Source organism: Corylus avellana, chromosome ca1, assembly GCF_901000735.1.
Source record: "Corylus avellana chromosome ca1, CavTom2PMs-1.0".
In the NCBI taxonomy this organism is placed as follows: Eukaryota; Viridiplantae; Streptophyta; class Magnoliopsida; order Fagales; family Betulaceae; genus Corylus; species Corylus avellana.
In genome coordinates, this window is record NC_081541.1 from 49,911,354 (window position 1) to 49,929,898 (window position 18,545).

The 18,545-nt window shown below is 35.9% G+C and overlaps 1 protein-coding gene across 2 annotated transcripts; it reads right to left on the minus strand.

Moving 5' to 3' along the window:
• Positions 1–1,359: 1,359 nt before the first annotated feature.
• On the minus strand, positions 1,360–17,909 carry LOC132192181 (putative disease resistance protein At3g14460). 2 transcript variants are annotated; one of them, XM_059607448.1, is made up of 17 exons: positions 14,345–17,909; positions 13,710–13,910; positions 12,687–12,840; positions 12,472–12,608; positions 12,234–12,339; positions 11,362–11,465; positions 10,967–11,289; positions 9,931–10,124; positions 8,117–9,077; positions 7,618–7,750; positions 6,283–6,428; positions 5,188–5,371; positions 4,616–4,683; positions 3,276–3,429; positions 3,061–3,197; positions 2,832–2,937; positions 1,360–2,077 (listed from the first exon to the last, which is right to left on the minus strand). In XM_059607448.1, the coding sequence occupies exon 1, from the start codon at positions 17,697–17,699 to the stop codon at positions 14,412–14,414; it is 3,288 nt and encodes a 1,095-aa protein (XP_059463431.1). In that variant the 5' UTR covers positions 17,700–17,909; the 3' UTR covers positions 1,360–2,077; positions 2,832–2,937; positions 3,061–3,197; positions 3,276–3,429; positions 4,616–4,683; positions 5,188–5,371; positions 6,283–6,428; positions 7,618–7,750; positions 8,117–9,077; positions 9,931–10,124; positions 10,967–11,289; positions 11,362–11,465; positions 12,234–12,339; positions 12,472–12,608; positions 12,687–12,840; positions 13,710–13,910; positions 14,345–14,411. The 2 variants fall into 2 exon arrangements, with proteins under 2 accessions (XP_059463431.1, XP_059463422.1); XM_059607439.1 differs by lacking the exons at positions 5,188–5,371; positions 12,234–12,339.
• Between the last annotated feature and the right edge of the window lie 636 nt (positions 17,910–18,545).

Below are 18,545 nucleotides of genomic sequence, written 5' to 3' on the forward strand. Positions count from 1 at the left end.
TAATTCAAGCACACAAAAAAGAAAGAGAAATAAGTTTAATTTTGTGCTTGGAAAACAAATTTCTCAGGTGCCTTTAAAAGCATAAGATGTATTAATGACACGACACCACGTTTGGCAAACAAAAAATGGAGAAGATTCATTTAGTGCACTTATGAGGATAAATTGTCTTTTTCTTTTGAGAGTAAAAATGAAATGGAGATGATCGATTTAGTGCATTTAGGAGGATAATATTGTCTCTTTTTTTTTGGGGATAAATGCACTAAATAGACACTCTCAATTTCATTTGAAATGGAGATGATCATTTTTCCAACAAAAATCAACCAAAATTTCAAAATAGATATAATTAAAAAGAAAGTCTAGACATTGTATAAGTTACATTCTAGCTGTTCTCAATGGGTAGTTCAAGCAGTTAGGGATCACATGTCATGAAGCCAATGTCACTAGTTTGAAACTCATTCTCTCTTGTGCTAATATGTAAAAATAAATTAATTAAAAAAAAAAAAAAAATCTTAAGTCCAAGATTTTGGATTGTTGTTGTGACATCATATCTTAAGGGTAGGTTGGGCTTCAGTTTTTTTTTTTTAATTCAATGTACAGCCCTTGTTGAGCCCAATATCTTAGGCCTAAAGTGTGGAGGCCCATTTAATTGGGCCTATAGTGTGTGGCTTGATTTGTGGCTTTATAGTTTTCTTTCTCCTCCCTTCCTCTTACCCTTAAAATATATATATATATATATATATATATATATATAAAAGAGCCAAAAAGTTAAAAGTTATATAATTTTTAAGTTTTTTTTTTTTTTATTTTCTCTTACTTAGTATAAAACTAATAAAAAATAAATTTTAATTAAAAAAAAAAAAAAAGCTTCTCTAAATTTTGATAAAGTAAATTTTTTTAACATGTTGATACCATATTCCCTTCACAATCTTTAATGGCTGGTCAAGCATTGTCTTGCTTCTTCATGCTTAAGGTTGGTACAAGAGATACACCTTTCGCTTCACTTTCTTATGGAATGATTTTTATTTCCTTTATTTTTCTGGGGGTGGGGGGAATTTGATTTTACTCATCTAATTATCACATACAACACTGCTAATTTTCTCATATGACATGAGTCTAGCTGCAATTTACACTGCACTAATCATAATCTAGTTAGCAAGGTGTAATTGATATATTATGGGTTTTGTATTTTAAAAGGAAAATTTCACTTAATCTCTCTAAACTTAAAAAGAAAAACTCTCAATTTAGGCTCTGTTTACTTCAACGTAAAATGGTTTCTGTCAGAAAATATTTTCAGAGAAGTCATTTTCCTTGAAAATGTTTTCTACCGAAAACATTTTACAACATTCACCGTGCGCACAGAATATCAATTTTTTTTATATATTTTTTTTATTAAATTATATTAAACTTTAAATTACGAAAATGTCCTAACCAAGTCTTAAAGGTGTCCGAACCGAGTCCCTCAAGGACCCCATTGCGACTCACTCGGGACCCAACCTAAACCCTATCAGGACCCCGTCAGGATCATCCCAAGACTCTAGCAGGACCCGCCCAAGACCCGATAGGGATATTTTCGTAATTTAGTGTTTAATATGATTTTGTGTACACACCAAATACGAAAAAATGTTTTCCACGAAAATGATTTCTGCTGAAAATGTTTTTTGACGACTCGGACCTGCTTGGTTTTTCATACATGCCAAATACCGAAATATGTTTTATAAGAAATCATTTTCAAGGAAAATGTTTTTCACCGAGTACCGGGCGGGTCCTGGGCGAGTCCTAGTCAAGTCCCGGCGGAGTCTCGGGCAAGTCGTGGGCAAATGTCGGGCAGGTCTCGAGCGGGTCCCAGTCAAGTCCCGGGTAGTGCCCAGCAGGGTCCCAGGCAAGTTTTAGGCGACTATTGGTCAAGTCCCTGGCGAGTCTCGGGAGCAGGTCTCAGTCAAGTCCTGGCGAGTCCTAAGTAGGTTCGGGCAGGTCCCGGTCAAGTCCCGGCTGGGTCTCGGGCAGGTCCGGTCGAGTCACGATCAAGTCCCGGCGAGGTCCCGAAACATTTATACCCATTTGGGAGCTCTCATAACATCTGCATAGAAGACATGGTTGTAAAAGGGAGCCATTAGGTTATTAAATTCACAGGCAAAAGAAACTTGAAACAAAATAAAGAAAAAAAAAAAGTATCATTGTCTAAGTGAATGTCAGCTTAGTCCATTCCAATAACGTGAGTCTTAAGATTTTTTTTGGGGGGGAATATGTAAATAGCTCAAACTCCATTTAGCCCAGAGGCCAATCTCTTACCAAGGCTGCAAAACCAGTGTCAGGCTAGCTAGTGAATTCAAATGGTAAAATCAAAATTGACCTTGTAGAATGTTAATTTAATCAAGCATTGTGACTCTATGTAGCAATTACCCTTAAACCAGTTGGGTCTGGCACAATTAACAAGCCTATTTGAAGATAGCTTGTTTAGAGCACTAGAACCAGCTTTTTTTAGATTTTCCTTAAATTTAAGGAACCAAACTACTTTTTATTTTCATATTCAAATAAACTTTACAATAGCTTCCATTATCCTTTCCCAATACCATTCAAATATTTTTTAAATATTATTTCAAACAAATGTAGGGGAAAGTGAGGAAAGAGAAAGCATTTAAATATTCTTTCAAATAAATGGTAGAGAAAAAAGAGAATGGAAAGATAAAGCTTTTTTATATTAAAATAATGTTAAAGGAAGCAAAAGTGCAACCCTATATTTAAGGTAGCACTTTTAGTTCCATTGGTGTTCTCTTGGTTTAAGAAACACGAAGGGAGTCTGTTATAGGTGGTTTTCTAGGAGTTTGCCTTACATTTAGGAAATTGAATGAAATTTAGGGAAGCTGCTTTTAGTGCTCTAAATTGATGAAGAGATCAGCATAACGACACAACTACAGTTTGTATTGCAGTCCAAATGATCTGCAAAAAACACACACTGGAAATCAGATATTCATTTATTTGGATGTGTGTTAACGATAAAAAATAAAAAATAAAAAAATAAAAAAAGAAAGAAAAATAAAGGCAACGCCATTGATAACATACCAGCAAGTCAACAGATAATGTCACCATCCAAATCCAGCTTCAGTTTCTCATCTCAACAGTTCGATAATTGAAGGTATCAGAACTAGTACTACCTTGCAATTGGTTTAGTGCTGGCTGTAATTAGACATCCTCCCATTCTGTTACCATAATCAAGTCATCCACCTTAACACAATCATACAATAGCCACAATAAAATCCTCTGCTGCCATTGGTTACCTTTTCCCATGTAGCAGCTTTCAGGAGATCAGGTACTGAATGGTAATTTAGAACCTACACTTCCAACAAAAGAAAAAGAAACGGAAATGCCCATGATGTCAATTTGGCACAACAGTTTCACAAGGTCCATAGGTTTTCATTGAACTTTTAGTACCTACGCATCAAAAAATAGCTAAACGTCTGAATCAACTAAGAAATAACAACACATGCATAGTAAATTGAAACATAAGATCTACACACATGTGCATCAGATGATATCAATAGTTTATGCATGGTGCTTTTCACACATCCTGGCACAATAGTGCATCAATCCAAGTTTATGGTAGTGCTAATGCAGATTCCCATAAAATATTCAATGCAATTGCTATCCTAGTTTCAAATCAATTAGAAATGTTTTTTGATGCAAAAAAAACCATGCATTAAAAATATTAGATTAGGATACATCAGCCTCCTAGTTCCAACTAACAGATCTTTACATGTAATACCATAGCTACATTCAACTCAATTTCAAAAAAGGAAGTACTTGGTTTATGCTTCAAATCAGGTTAGGCAAGATTGAAGTTAGAATGATTTGAATATGTATGAGCGACAGTAGAAAAATAAGGAACAAACATAGAAGTTGTGCAACAAAAATCAACTGAAGTATTGATCAAATAACATGCTAGTCATCAAACAGGTATGCTGAATAACTGGGTGTATGAGATCAATCATTCAATTGTCTGTCTTCCTATTCTAACAAAATGTTAAAACTCAAGAAAATGGGGTATTTACAATGCAATTCTGCAAACTAGAGGGACATGAACTCACGACCTTACCCCCTACCATTTGAGTTAAAGCTCATTGGTGCAAAGTCTACATGCTCTAGTGAGATGGTCGAGAGAATAATTTTTAGCATTTCTATATATATATATATATATATATATATATATATATATATATATATATACTGTCATAGGCCAATTCACTCCAATCCAGCCCTGATTTAACTGAATTAAACTTATTTTTCATAAGTAATCGAAATATCATTAAAAACGCAAAGCACAACCCAATTATATTGATTTTACAATTATAATTTATATACTTCGGTTGTGCACTTCTATAGGTTGTTATCAGAAATATTTTATTGAAGGAAAGGAATTAGTGTTAACTTTAAAAAGATGAAGGAAAGGAAGACAGAAAGGACGACATCCACAATATTGTAGTTTTGATATAAAGCAGCACACATCCACATGATAATAAGGCCGTTAATGGCCCTACCACCAAAAGAAAAAAACAGAACAAAACAAAATAAAAAGCAAACCAAACATGAAAGAAAGAGAAAAATTTCATAGGCATTGCACCTTAACAGGGATCACACAGCAGCCACAAGAAACTCCTTAGCTGCCAATGATTATCTTTTCCCATGTAGCTGCATTCAGGAGAAAAGGTATTGAATGGTAATTCAAAGTTTTGGCTTTGAAATTATTAAGGGTTTGATTATGTGTGAGCAACCAAAAGGAAAAAAAAAAAAAAAAAAGGCAAACAAACAGAGCAAACCGAGAAGTGCCCACTAAAAATCAACTACAGGACATCTTGGTAAATCAAACACATATGCAGAATAGATAACTGGGGTCTGGGTATATGAGGCCAATTGTTGACTTACTTGTCTCGGACTTTCTATTCTAAAAAAAAGTTAAAATCTAAAAAAAAAATAGGACAATTTACAGTGCAACTACAAGTCTGCATGCTCTGTCTGTTTACATGATTTACCATCTATTGTACAAATGAAAACGGTCAAAAACAATGGCAGCTCTCAAATACTGTCCTAAATTTGTGATTTCCGTCAACAGAAAGAACACAAATCAACATTATCAATAAAAACAACCATCGACACTAAATTCACAACATAGAATTGCACCAGTGGAATACTAACATATTGTCTATACAGTAATTTACTATACTAAATCACTCATTTCAAGAGATCAAAAGCAAATTTGTCTGGAATGATGAGTATGTTCTGCTAATCCTGGTTCTCCTACTGCTGCTGAAAGTTTAGAAGCCTCCTGAAGAGCATGATGCTGGCTCAGGGCGATGAATTGCGTGGAACTCTATTCATTCTGTAAATAAATAAATACATGAATAAAAAGAAATTCGAAGTGTTCCTACATCCAATCCATATATATACTAGCTGTATGTATGTATGTATTGAAGAAATTAATAATGAAATGGGAAAATAAATAAATAGCAGAATAAAATAAATAACACAAAAGATTTTACGTGCTTCGGTCTGACTTATGTCCACAAGATAAAGTCCTAAGGGCTACATTATGCTTTTATTCAATGGATAATTTTACAATACAAATGGTACCTATTTATAGTGACGTGGAGAGAATACAAAATGATATGGTTGATAAAATCAACTCAGTATTGAATGTTTTTGATTTGATTTTATCAATTACAATCAATGCTAATATATTCTCATAATATCAAATCTCACACAATATATTTTAACATGTATGTGTGATTACTGAAAACTCTGTTGAAATAATAGAAAAAAGAATTTTATGAATTCCAAACAAGATGAAAAATACATTCATCAGTTACTTCAATTTGCTTATAGGGAATAGACAGACACAATTAAAATAAAATCTAATAATTGTAGTTTGTTAAAGTTAATTTCTTCAAAGTATCAAGGCACAAAGAATAGAAAAACAAATATTGTTAGTTTCCAAACATTTCAAAAAACATTTCCAAATGATCTAATGAGTGAACAATGAAAGAACAACATAATAAAAAACAGAGAGCAAGAGAAATCAATGCTAGTCAGAGAGAGATAATGGGAGAGGAAGTGAATATGGATTATAGATGTAAAACAGAATAGAGATAATGGGAGGCTCTCAATGCAAGAAAACAAGGTCTGGAATAACAACATTCATCAAGTCAGAAAATGGTCCCATCATCTCTTCCAAATGAAAATACTTGAAAGCACTGAATTCTATTTTGGCAATAGAACTACAGCAAAGTCAACCTCTGTTTCTATAGGATGAACTACAGCAACCCTTCCAGATGCCACCGCATTAGCATCCCACTCTAAAAGTTTTTTTTCCTTTTGGAACACATTCTTGGAATATCTACAGTACCACAGGGAACATTTCGAAGAGGCCAGAAATCACTCTGCAAATGGCCAAAATAACAAACATCATAAATGCAACTGAAGCAAAAGTTGAGAAGGTGCATAAGCATGAGACAATACACAAAATTGGAAATGCATTTCGCTTTACTAGATTCAGTTTATAGTTAATACATGAAAACCCATGGTCGTATAAACCAAATGGGATTGATGTTGTGCCTTCCCAACAATTACTTTCCAGACTCATTCATGACTTTAGGTATTGAATCAGAAACCCAAAGATACCTTAAAAGTGGAAGAAAAGTGGACAATAATGATTCTCTACTGAGTTCTTAATAATTTTTGGCGGTGACATGAGAGAGACTCAACTGCTCAGTTTTGGCATTGTGAAGAATTAACCGGTGGGCAGAGCATTCTGTTTTGAAGAAATACTTCACATACTGTCATGTGTTTACATATACTTTCATTTATTATTTATCCAATTATAATTTTCACCCATGTTATGGAGTGAGTACTTGGGAATGAAGACTTGAGAGTATGTGTAATACTCCTCTTCTGTTTTATCAAAGATAGGAATCAAAGAAACCTAAAACAGAGAGGATAAATATATTGATGAATTAGTATGTTGAAAATTTATGTTCCTAACTGTAAAAGCTGATATTGTACCGAAAATTGGGGACTCAGCCTATATTCAATCAATTCGTCATCAATCCATGTATGTTTGACGTGAGCAATCTTAGGCCATCCTTTTTTCCTCTTTTCCTCTTTTCCTCTTTTACATTGCCATTGTTTCTTCAACAAAGGACATTCCCATATCTGAAGAACAGATAGGGAGGCCAGCAACCCCTATTATGGCATGTAGAATAGATAGGGACTCCTTTAACTCTAGCACCAGCTATTCGAGACTCCTTTTAACTCCACACTTGATGTACATAGTGGTATCTAATTCCCATTGTTAATTAGCAAAACCAAAGAACCAGAAATCATATCCAAAAACATTCACTAATTTCTTCCAACCAACCTTTCTTTCAAGTAGCTTCAGGCCTACATATAGTTGAAATTGTATCTATTGCTAGATCTAAAGCCAATTCAAAGGTTACAAAGTAGAATAAGAGTAGATTAAAGAATTAATTATATTCCAGGATATGTCATAAGCAAAGATTTCTCTATCCTTGAAATGCACTTATGAAACACGGGAGAAACCATGATTATTACTTATGGGGTTCACCATACCTCAAAGCTCGCAAAAGCTTTTGAAAGTTGATGACAATGGCGATGATGATCCACTATATATATCCTTGTAAGTACCAAACCCAACTCCTTCCCTCCGTTGGACAAGAGGATCAGTTGCCGACATCACATGTACCTGCAACATATACACACTAATTTCAATACCCAAAAGGTGAAGTAAAGGGCAAGTAGAGATTCCACCTATTTGTGTGCTCAAAAAACAGATGGAAAGAAAACAAACAGCACCCTAGAAATGAATGTTAATACACTGTCTGGTTCCCTAAGGCATCGAAATTTCTCTCAAGTTCAACACTTTGTCAAATCTTAAGTAACGTTTGTAAAATTTAAAGAAATGCTCTGTTTGGTACTTGTAAAAACATTTCAAATAAAAAATAAAAAGCCTTAGATTTGAATTTTGACTTGTGCCATCTTATTAGAAAGCAAAGAAATCAATCAAACTCTGTGTGTGTGTGTGTGTGAGAGAGAGAGAGAGAGAGAGTACTTCTTTTGAATCGACAATTGAGGTGTTCGACAAAGGCGGCTCGTGCAGAGTCATCATAATGAAATTTTGGGACTCTTGCTAGACTTTTAGCTTATTCAATCAATTTGCGACCAATCAATTTCTGTTCAACGTGAGCAATCTTGTGCCATTCTTTTCCTTTTTTACTTTGCCACTCTTTCTTCAACAAAGGACATTCCCAAATACATAAAATAGAAAGAGAGGGAGGCAGCCCCGATTCCGGCATGTACTTGAGCTTAGGGCTGTTATTGATCCACAATGTTTCAAGAGCACTAAGGTGTTGAAGCCCCTTCTTGTCTAAAGATTTCAAATTTAGAAAGTCCCATATGAAAAGAGACGTTAGACTGGTGGGCAGCAACTGTGCCTCTGGGAAGGACTCTGCTTCTTCATATTTTCCACCGATTGACAAATTTCTAAGAAAATGCAGTTTTTGCAAACCCCTTCATCGTAAATGATGTAAGGTTGGGGGCACACAATCCTCCTGGATTTCTAATGTAGAGGGAAATCCATTTTCATGGATTTCTAATTCTCGAAGACAACAATTAGATTCCATCACTCCCTTCAGTAGGGACCGTAGTGCATGAAATCCATTAATGACGAGCTTGGGCAGTCCTTAATATAAAGCTCTTTAAGTTTAGGAAAAGCTCCCGCTTCACACCATTTTCGTCACCAAAAGAAATCCATTCCTCCCACTTCAACAGATGCTCAAAGCTAAGAACTTTAAGAGCACCAAATGGCTTAACTGAAGAAGAACCACTGCTACAAAACTCATTACCCGCTATAACAACTTCATCAAACCCAACAATATAAAGGTGATTGACCATTTGGCCGGTAACGTCAAGAAATGTGCATCTACCATTCCTGCCCCTGGCAATGCGATCAACTTTCTTCTTTTTTCCAGCCTAACAAACTTGACTTCCACTACACATAAACATGGACGCCTCTGTGTAGAATGGCCTTCTCTTTAGAAAATGAAAAGATATGGAAAGCGACTAGAAAAAAACTTGATAGATAGCAGCAAACCACAGTTTTATCACAAAAAACTAGTAAATCACAAAACATATATCAAGGAGTTATCACTGGAAGGCCCTAAGTTTCAATTACATAAAGAATTAAAGAAAGAAACTAAACTGGAAAGCTAATACAACCTATTTCTTGTCAAATTTCAAAATTCCTTTCCAGAATGTCTTACATGATAAAATTCTGATCCTTAAATTAGAATAACTAGTCTAATTACATGATAAATGCGGCACATGCTAAGTACTCAACTCAGCTAGAGAGAAAAAAAAAAAAGTACTCAACTCAGCTCAAATCAACTCAATTCAACCTTAATCAAAAGTAAACTGCAAGAAAAAAGTCATATAAATATTTAATAATTTACCCGGGACCAACTTAACTGTCACCACAAATGATTAAAAAATGTATGGTTTATTGTAATCTGCAGGTATTTACCAAAACACCAAAACAATTGCATATAAAATGAGTAAGGAATGGTTAAAAATGAATACATTCCTCACTTCATACCAAAACACCAATTCAATCGAATTAAGCTTATCTAAACGCATATCCAAGCAATGAAACTCATTAATAGCAAATGCCAAAAGCCAATCACATTCTCATATAACCATGAAACATAACAGGAAAGGCCTCAGATTCTCCAGCAAATAAACCAGGGGAACCGTCTTCCAAAGTCAAAAACATCTGAACACCCATTTATAAGAAAAACTAAAAAAGAATTCAGTGCCTGGAAAAGAGCTACAATATTGGTTCTTAAGTCCCCACAAAGACTTAATTACCTCCTATTTCCACCAGCCCCACCCGGACCACGACCAAATGTCTGGGCAGAAACCACAGGCTGTAGCTCAGCTTCAACAACCCCAGCCAAGGGCAGCAAGCATGCCGATGGTTTCCTTATCAACCTTAATTTCCTCAATCTTAGTAGCAGACTCATCTGGTACGTACACGACCCATTTCAGAGAATTAGCAGTTCCTGCAAGGAGACAGGCAATGATTGAAGATACAATCAACTCTTTGAACCATTTAGAACAGAACTATCAACTCATAGGATCATAACAAACAAATAGTTCATAAAATGATTGTAACTATTTTACAATCAATGAGAGCCATATACCTATTTTACTTCAATTATAATTCAAACTCTTTCATATCATCAATTTGTCACCTACATATTCTCTCAGTAGTCAAACAGAACAACTCATTAGGCACGATTCACTTCTTTCTTTTCACAGTAAACATTTTTACTATGACCAAGCAATTTTACAGTTAACATCAAACTCTTTGCTTGTTTGCCCAATAAATGTAGAAACGATAAGAAAAAAAAAAATTAAGGATCTTAGATCCATCACCAACAACCAAAATCTCCATGTTCTGACAGTACATCAAAGATATTACCAGAAGCAAAGACATGCCAGGTTCTCTAGAGGGTGTAATATGTTCCCTTAACATCAAAAGTTCAGGTGACACCTCATTAATCCCAAAAGTGTAAGAGAATCCATTACTGCTGTGAAGATCCTCAACTAGTTTAAATTTCAGTATATTTCTCTACAAGCTTAGATAAAGATGCACTGAATCACTTTTTTCAAATGGCCTAGGCAAAGACAATAGCCTTTTCCATCAAATCCAATAACTTCATGGTTAAAAAGAAGCATAAATAGATTGTACTATATCCAATAACTTCATGATCAACACATACATAAGTTTTGTTTGGCTTGTGAGTTTCTATGCCACAGCACAGAAGCCCAGATCAGGTCTAAAGTTCATATCCTTATAGAAAAAAAAATGAAGCTCTTCAAGGTTGATATTTGAACTAACTTTAGGTAAGGTGAAGGGCTCATCTTAAAGTATCGATCCCACATGCTTTCCCACAAGATGCACTGCCAATGCGAAAAATAACTAAAAGCACCAGCCATTTTATTTGCAGATATGCACTTGTAATCACCAACAGTAAAAGCACATTGGACACCACCCTCAAATGCTGGGTGATCAAGACTCTGCTCAAAGCAAATGGGTTCTCATTGCAATTGTTTTGAGCCCCCGATAACAAGGTTGACAAGAGAGCTTGCTAAAGATGTATCAGTCCATTTTGCCAATTGACTGACCAAACCGTCTTCAGTGCCTAAGTTGTGCGCATAAACCTGGCAAAAAGGACAAAATGATCAATAAAGTTGATCATAAGAGCAGAAAGAGACATTGAGCAATCAATATACCTCTGAAACACCAACTGGAACACATGCACGAGAAGTGCTTGCCCCCAAAGTTAAAAAAGACACACCAACAGGACATTTATACCATTTGGGAGCTCTCATAACATCTGCATAGAAGACATTGTTGTAAAAGGGAGCCATTAGGTTACTAAATTCACAGGCAAAAGAAACTTGAAACAAAATAAAGAAAAAAAAAAAAAAAAAAAAAAAGTATCACTGTCTAAGTGTATGTCAGCTTAGTCCATTCCAATAATGTGAGTCTTAAGATTTTTTTTTTGGGGGGGAATATGTAAATAGCTCACACTCCATTTAGCCCAGAGGCCAATCTCTTACCAAGGCTGCAAAACCAGTGTCAGGCTAGCTAGCGAACTCAAATGGCAAAATCAAAATTGACCTAGTAGAATGTTAATTTAATCAAGCATTGTGACTCTATGTATCAATTACCCTTAAACCAGTTGGGTCTGGCACAATTAACAAGCCTATTTGAAGATAGCTTGTTTAGAGCACTAGAACCAGCTTTTTTTAGATTTTCCTTAAATTTAAGGAACCAAACTACTTTTTATTTTCATATTCAAATAAACTTTACAATAGCTTCCATTATCCTTTCCCAATACCATTCAAATATTTTTTAAATATTATTTCAAACAAATGTAGGGGAAAGTGAGGAAAGAGAAAGCATTTAAATATTCTTTCAAATAAATGGTAGAGAAAAAAGAGAATGGAAAGATAAAGCTTTTTTATATTAAAATAATGTTAAAGGAAGCAAAAGTGCTACCCTAGATCTAGGGTAGCACTTTTAGTTCCATTGGTGTTCTCTTGGTTTAAGAAACACGAAGGGAGTCTATTGTAAGTGGTTTTCTAGGAGTTTGCCCTACATTTAGGAAATGGAATGAGATTTAGGGAAGCTGCTTCTAGTGCTCTCAATTGATGAAGAGATCGGCATAACGACACAACTACAGTTTGTATTGCAGTCCAAATTATCTGCAAAAAACACACACTGGAAATCCATTACATCAGATATTCATTTATTTGGATGTGTCTTAACGATAAAAAAAAAAGAAAAGAAAAAGAAAATTAAATAAATAAATAAAGGCAACGCCATTGATAACATACCAGCAAGTCAACAGATAATGTCACCATCCAAATCCAGCTTCAATTTCTCATCTCAACAGTTCGATAATTGAAGGTATCAGAACTAGTACTAGCTTGCAATTGGTTTAGTGCTGGCTGTAATTAGACATCCTCCCATTCTGTTACCATAATCAAGTCATCCACCTTAACACAATCATACAATAGCCACAATAAAATCCTCTGCTGCCATTGACTACCTTTTCTCATGTAGCAGCTTTCAGGAGATCAGGTACTGAATGGTAATTTAGAACCTACACTTCCAACAAAAGAAAAAGAAACCGAAATGCCCATGATGTCGATTTGGCACAACAGTTTCACAAGGTCCATAGGTCTCCATTGAACTTTTAGTACCTACGCATCAAAAAATAGCTAAACGTCTGAATCAACTAAGAAATAACAACACATGCATAGTAAATTGAAACATAAGATCTACGCACATGTGCATCAGATGATATCAATAGTCTATGCATGGTGCTTTTCACACATCCTGGCACAATAGTGCATCAATCCAAGTTTATGGTAGTGCTAATGCAGATTCCCATAAAATATTCAATGCAATTGCTATCCTAGTTTCAAATCAATTAGAAATGTTTTTTGATGCAAATAAAACCATGCATTAAAAATATTAGATTAGGATTCATCAGCCTCCTAGTTCCAACTAACAGATCTTTACATGTAATACCATAGCTACATTCAACTTAATTCCAAAAAAGGAAGTACTAGGTTTATGCTTCAGATCAGGTTAGGCAAGATTGAAGTTAGAATGATTTGAATATGTATGAGCAACAATAGAAAAATAAGGAACAAACCTAGAAGTTGTGCAACAAAAATCAACTGAAGTATTGATCAAATAACAAGCTAGTCATCAAACAGGTATGCTGAATAACTGGGTGTATGAGATCAATCATTCAATTGTCTGTCTTCCTATTCTAACAAAATGTTAAAACTCAAGAAAATGGAGTATTTACAATGCAATTCCGCAAACTAGAGGGACATGAACTCACGACCTTACCCCCTACCATTTGAGTTAAAGCTCATTGGTGCAAAGTCCACATGCTCTAGCGACAAATTCAAAACATAACTCCTTTGAAGGGAAAAACCCCCAATGGGAGTGAGTAAAATGGAGATTAATAGAAACAAAAATCATGGGGAAAAACATTGCTGATTCAAAGCTTGAGAGAGACTCAATCATTTTGGCATTTGCTTGAGAGAGACTCAACTGCTTATGTCGAGAATGGTGAAGCAAATGAAGAAGTAACAAGTGGGCAAAGCATTCTGCTTTATCAAACACCAAAAGCTCCAATTCAATCAAATCCAGCCTTGATTTAACTGAATGACCACGACCCATTATCCTTGTTAGCACCAAGCCCAACTCCTTACCTCCATTGGGAGAGAGGATCGATTGCCCACATCATATGTACCTATAATATATACACACTAATTTCAATACCCAAAAGGCCAATTAAAAGCCAAGTAAAGAATCTCCTTTGGGTGCCCAGAAAACATATGAAAAGAAAAGACAACACCTAGAGATAAATGTTAATAGGCTGTTTGGTTGCCCAAAGCATTGAATTTTGCACTCCAAATGCAATGCTATTGGTGCTCCATTCCCTTCATTAAGTTCGACACTTTGTCAAATCTTAACATTGAGAATCATTATTTCAGGTATTTTTGTTCTGAAAAAATTTATGGAAAGTTTCTAAAATTTGAAGTAATGCCTGTTTGGTACTTGTAAAAACATTTAAAATAAAAAGTAAAAAGCCTCACTTTTGAATTTTGATTTGTGCCATTCTATTAAAAAGCAAAGCAATCAATCTTAGAGAGAGAGAGAGAGAGAGAGAGAAAGAGAGAGTACTTGTTTTCAATTGACATTTGAGGGGTGCGACAAAGGCTGCTTGGGGAACTCTTGCTAGACTTTTAGCTTATTCAATCAATTCCCAACCAATCAATATCTGTTCGACGTCAGCAATCTTGCGCCATTCTTTTCCTTTTTTACTTTGCCACTTTTTCTTCAACAAAGGACAGTTGGAGATTTGTAGAATGGAAAGGGTGGTAGGCAACCCCTGTTCTGGCATGTACTTGAGCTTAGGGCAGTTCTTGATCTCCAGGTTTTCAAGGGCAGTGAGCCGTTGAAGCCCGTTCTTGTACAAATATTTCAAATTTGGAAAGTAAGAGATAGAAAGAGAGGTCAGACTAGTGGGCAACAATTGCGCCTCTGGGAAGGACACCACATCTTCAGATTTGCCACCTATGGACAACTTTCTAAGAAAGGGGAGGTTCTGCAAACCCCATCCCATCCGACTCTCAATGAGTTTGTCACAGCCATTGAAGTGAATTGATTTCAAACAGGAAGGCAAGCCCCCTTCAGGAATTGACTCAACTTCTGGACAATTACTTATATGTAATTCCTGAAGAGATGGAAGGAGTAGTTGCATTTTCTCAGGAAGTGATCTCAGACTCCCACAACTCATCACCGCAAACGACGTAAGGCTGGGGGCACGTAATCCTCCTTTTGGAAAAGATACAAAATTTGGGCAAGAATATACTAATATATGCAAGGCCACTAAATTTTGTTCGCAATGTTCCGGAACTATAAGAGATTCAAGATTGCTACACTTCAAGATTTCGATGTGATTAAGCATTGGGAATAGATCTAATCGAAAGGACTTGAAAGAATCACAATTAGACAACACCAATTTTTCAATGGATGAATAGTCAAGGTTTGTTGGGAGCTCTAACTTCGTACATCTATTGACGTAGAGGGTCTTTAATGTAGAGGGAAGACCATCCTTAGGAAGGGACACAAGTGAAGAACAAACACTGATCTGAAGAGTTTTTAATGTAGAGGGAAGGCCATCCTTTGGAAGGGACATAAGTGAAGAACACTCAACGATCACCAACTCTTGAAGACCACCGTTGGAGTCTATCATTCCTTCTGGGAGGGACTCTAGTGCATTAAATCCTTCAATTTTGAGCTTCTGCATTCCAGTTGGCAATTCCTTTAACAACATCTCATTACAATAGCTTAGCTCCAATTCACGAATAGCAGGAGTCCTTGGGAGTGGAGCCACCAGCTGCGGACATCCACAAATCTCAAGTTTGGCTAAAGAAGGAAGATGGATGGGCAACACTCCTGTTAGCTTAGGACATTTATGAATATAAAGCTCTTCAAGTTGAGGAAGAGCTCCACCTCCATTTTCGTCATCAAAAGAAATCCATTCCTCCCACTTCATCATATGCTCAAACCTAAGAACTTTAAGGGCACCAAATGCCTTAACTGAAGAAGAATCGCTACCACAAAACTCACGACCCACTGTAACAACTTCATCAAATCCAACAATAGAGAGGTTCTGCAGAGAGTGGAGTTGCCCAAGTGGTGGCAAGCTACTGCAATATTTACAGATTTGCAAATGAAGAGATGCTAGTTTAGAGAATGAAGAGTGCCCTACCCAATCTGAAAAACTTATTCCACCATAGTATTTGATAGTAAGGCTTTTTAGATTTGAATGGGGTCGGAGACTATCAAGTACACTTCTCTGACTTTCTGCAAAATTAGTATGAACTTCCCATTCTAATACCAGCTCTTCGAGGTACTTTTTATCTCTCAAGCTTGCATCCAAAGTCTCAGTAGGAGATTCAACATTTTGGAGCCCCGAAATAGAAAGTGATCCCCGAAGATTTGCAAGTTTTCCTAACTCTCCGATGCAAGACCCACTACGATTATTGACAACAAATTTTGTCAACGTTTGGAGGCATTTTAATCTACCGAGTTCTATTGGCATCTCTTTTATTCCAGTTTCGGTAATATCAAGATGACGCAAATTAACGAGTTTCCACAAATCTCTTGGCAATCCAACAAGATATTCACAATGTGATAATCTCAATGTTTGCAAATTGCACAACTTACATATGGAATCGGGCAATTTTTCAACACTAGTGGAAGAAAGATCCAAGAAACGTAGATATTTAAATTTGCCAATTGAATCAGGCAATTCAGTAATGTTCCCATAGTTCGACAGAGAAAGCACCCGCAAGCATCTTAGTGTTGGCAATAAATCATGTACTACTTTTCTAGTCAAGTGGTAGTAACTGAACATATTTAAATGTAGAAAAGTGCGCAACCTCTTAGCCTTGTGAAGGGTCTTAAACTTCTTCAAGCTATGAAAATATTGTTTGGAAAAATAGGACAAGTGGCGAGTACTATTTACAATCTCGCAAGAACAATCACCCTCCAACCTTAAAATAAATTGTTTAGATATAGATTTTGCTAAATCGCTCACAAGATCATGCATTACAAAACATGACTTGTCGTCACTTGATTTTTGGAATAATGATCTTGATTCTAGAGTGAGGAAATACTCATTGCCAACTTCTTCCATTGTTTTGTTTTTGGGTTGCGGTAGGAAACCTTCTGCCATCCATAACAAGATTAATTGATCTTTTTTGAAAGCATAATCCTTTGGGAATATTGAACAATAAGCAAAGCATCGCTTTAGATGTGAAGGGAGATATTTGTAACTTAATCTTAGAGCTGGAAAAAAGCGCATATTATCCCTCGGCAAATCCCATAATTCACTCTTCAATATCTTATCCCATTCATCAACATCCGGTTTAGATCTTAATAGATCACCGATTGTCTTGACTGCTAATGGATGACCGCTGCACTTTTCCATGATTTTTCTACCTATTACTTCAAACTCTCCATGTTCATTAGAGTTGTTATCAAGGAATGCATGTTTTGCAAATAGTGACCAACAATCTTCTTTTGGTAACTCCTTTAGATGATAAGACATTGCACTAGCAACTAATGCAACACTATTATTACGTGTTGTTACAATGACCTTACTTCCTTTAGCCCCTGATTTGAAGGGTTTACACAATGCCTCCCAGTGATCATAATTCTCATTCCAAACATTATCTAAAACAATTAGAAACTTCTTTCCCATTAAACTTTCCTTTAGTCTGAGTTGAAGCTGATTTAGATCCGTGATATAACAAGGTGCCAAAGTTACTGCCTCCAGAATTGTTTTTGTTACCTTGAACACGTCAAATTCTTCAGGAACACAAACCCATGCTTCAAGGTTAAAGTACTTATTCACCTGGTTGTCATTGTATACAAGTTGAGCAAGGGTAGTCTTCCCAATCCCCCCCATACCGACTATGACAATCACACCTATCTCATTACCACGTGCATCATCTGAGAGCAACATTTTAATGATTGCCTCCTTGTCATCACTCCTACCACAAATATCAGATTCTTCAACCAAAGAAGTGGTGGGCAATCTTTCAGATAATTTCCCTCCAACACCTTCTCTGAGACCTATAAGATCCTTTTGTTCTGCTAGAGATTCTAGTCTGCCAAGTACCTCTTTTATTTTTCTTTCTATTTTCTTGACAAAAAAAAGGGAAGTAGAAAAGGACTTTCGTACCTTACTTGCAGTGGTTTGAAATTGAGCATCCAAATCACTTCGCAAGGCTTGAGTAGCAATCTCATCCAACACATGCTCTGCATCATAGACTGCATCTTTTAGCTCATCAAGCCACTTCTCCACGACAGGCTTTGTAACTTGCAATTCTTCAGCGTCTTCAAGCACTGCAACGAGGGTAAGGAATGTTGTCTCCAACTTCTTTAGGAGCCCATCGGAGAGTTTTCGTTGTAGAAAGAAGTCAACAAACTCCCCAGATGTCATTCTTTCGAAAAACACTTGGAGAAAGGGAGAAAGAAATACAGTTGCGACCTCAGCCATGTTTTCTTGTTTGGAAATCAAAGGAATTGAAGGAAGGCGAAGAGTAAGCAAAATCAGATAGATAATGTTTTGCTTTGACAAGGAAGAAGTGGACTTGTATCCATCGTACAGGGAGGAAAGGCCTATTGCAGTACCCATGTGACGTTATATCCAGGGATTCCTTGACGTAGGTCTTAAAATTATCATTTAACTTGTGATTGATCATTATTAATTAAATTTTGATCAAATAGTAATTTTAAAAGTTACTTTATTTGTTAAAGAATATAAAAGTGACACAAGAAAAACTAATAAAATTACTCCAAATGATAT

Bases quoted from the DNA above. Each gene is read 5' to 3' on its own strand.
- LOC132192181 (XM_059607439.1), bottom strand. From the start codon at position 17,699: ATGTTGCTCTCAGATGATGCACGTGGTAATGAGATAGGTGTGATTGTC.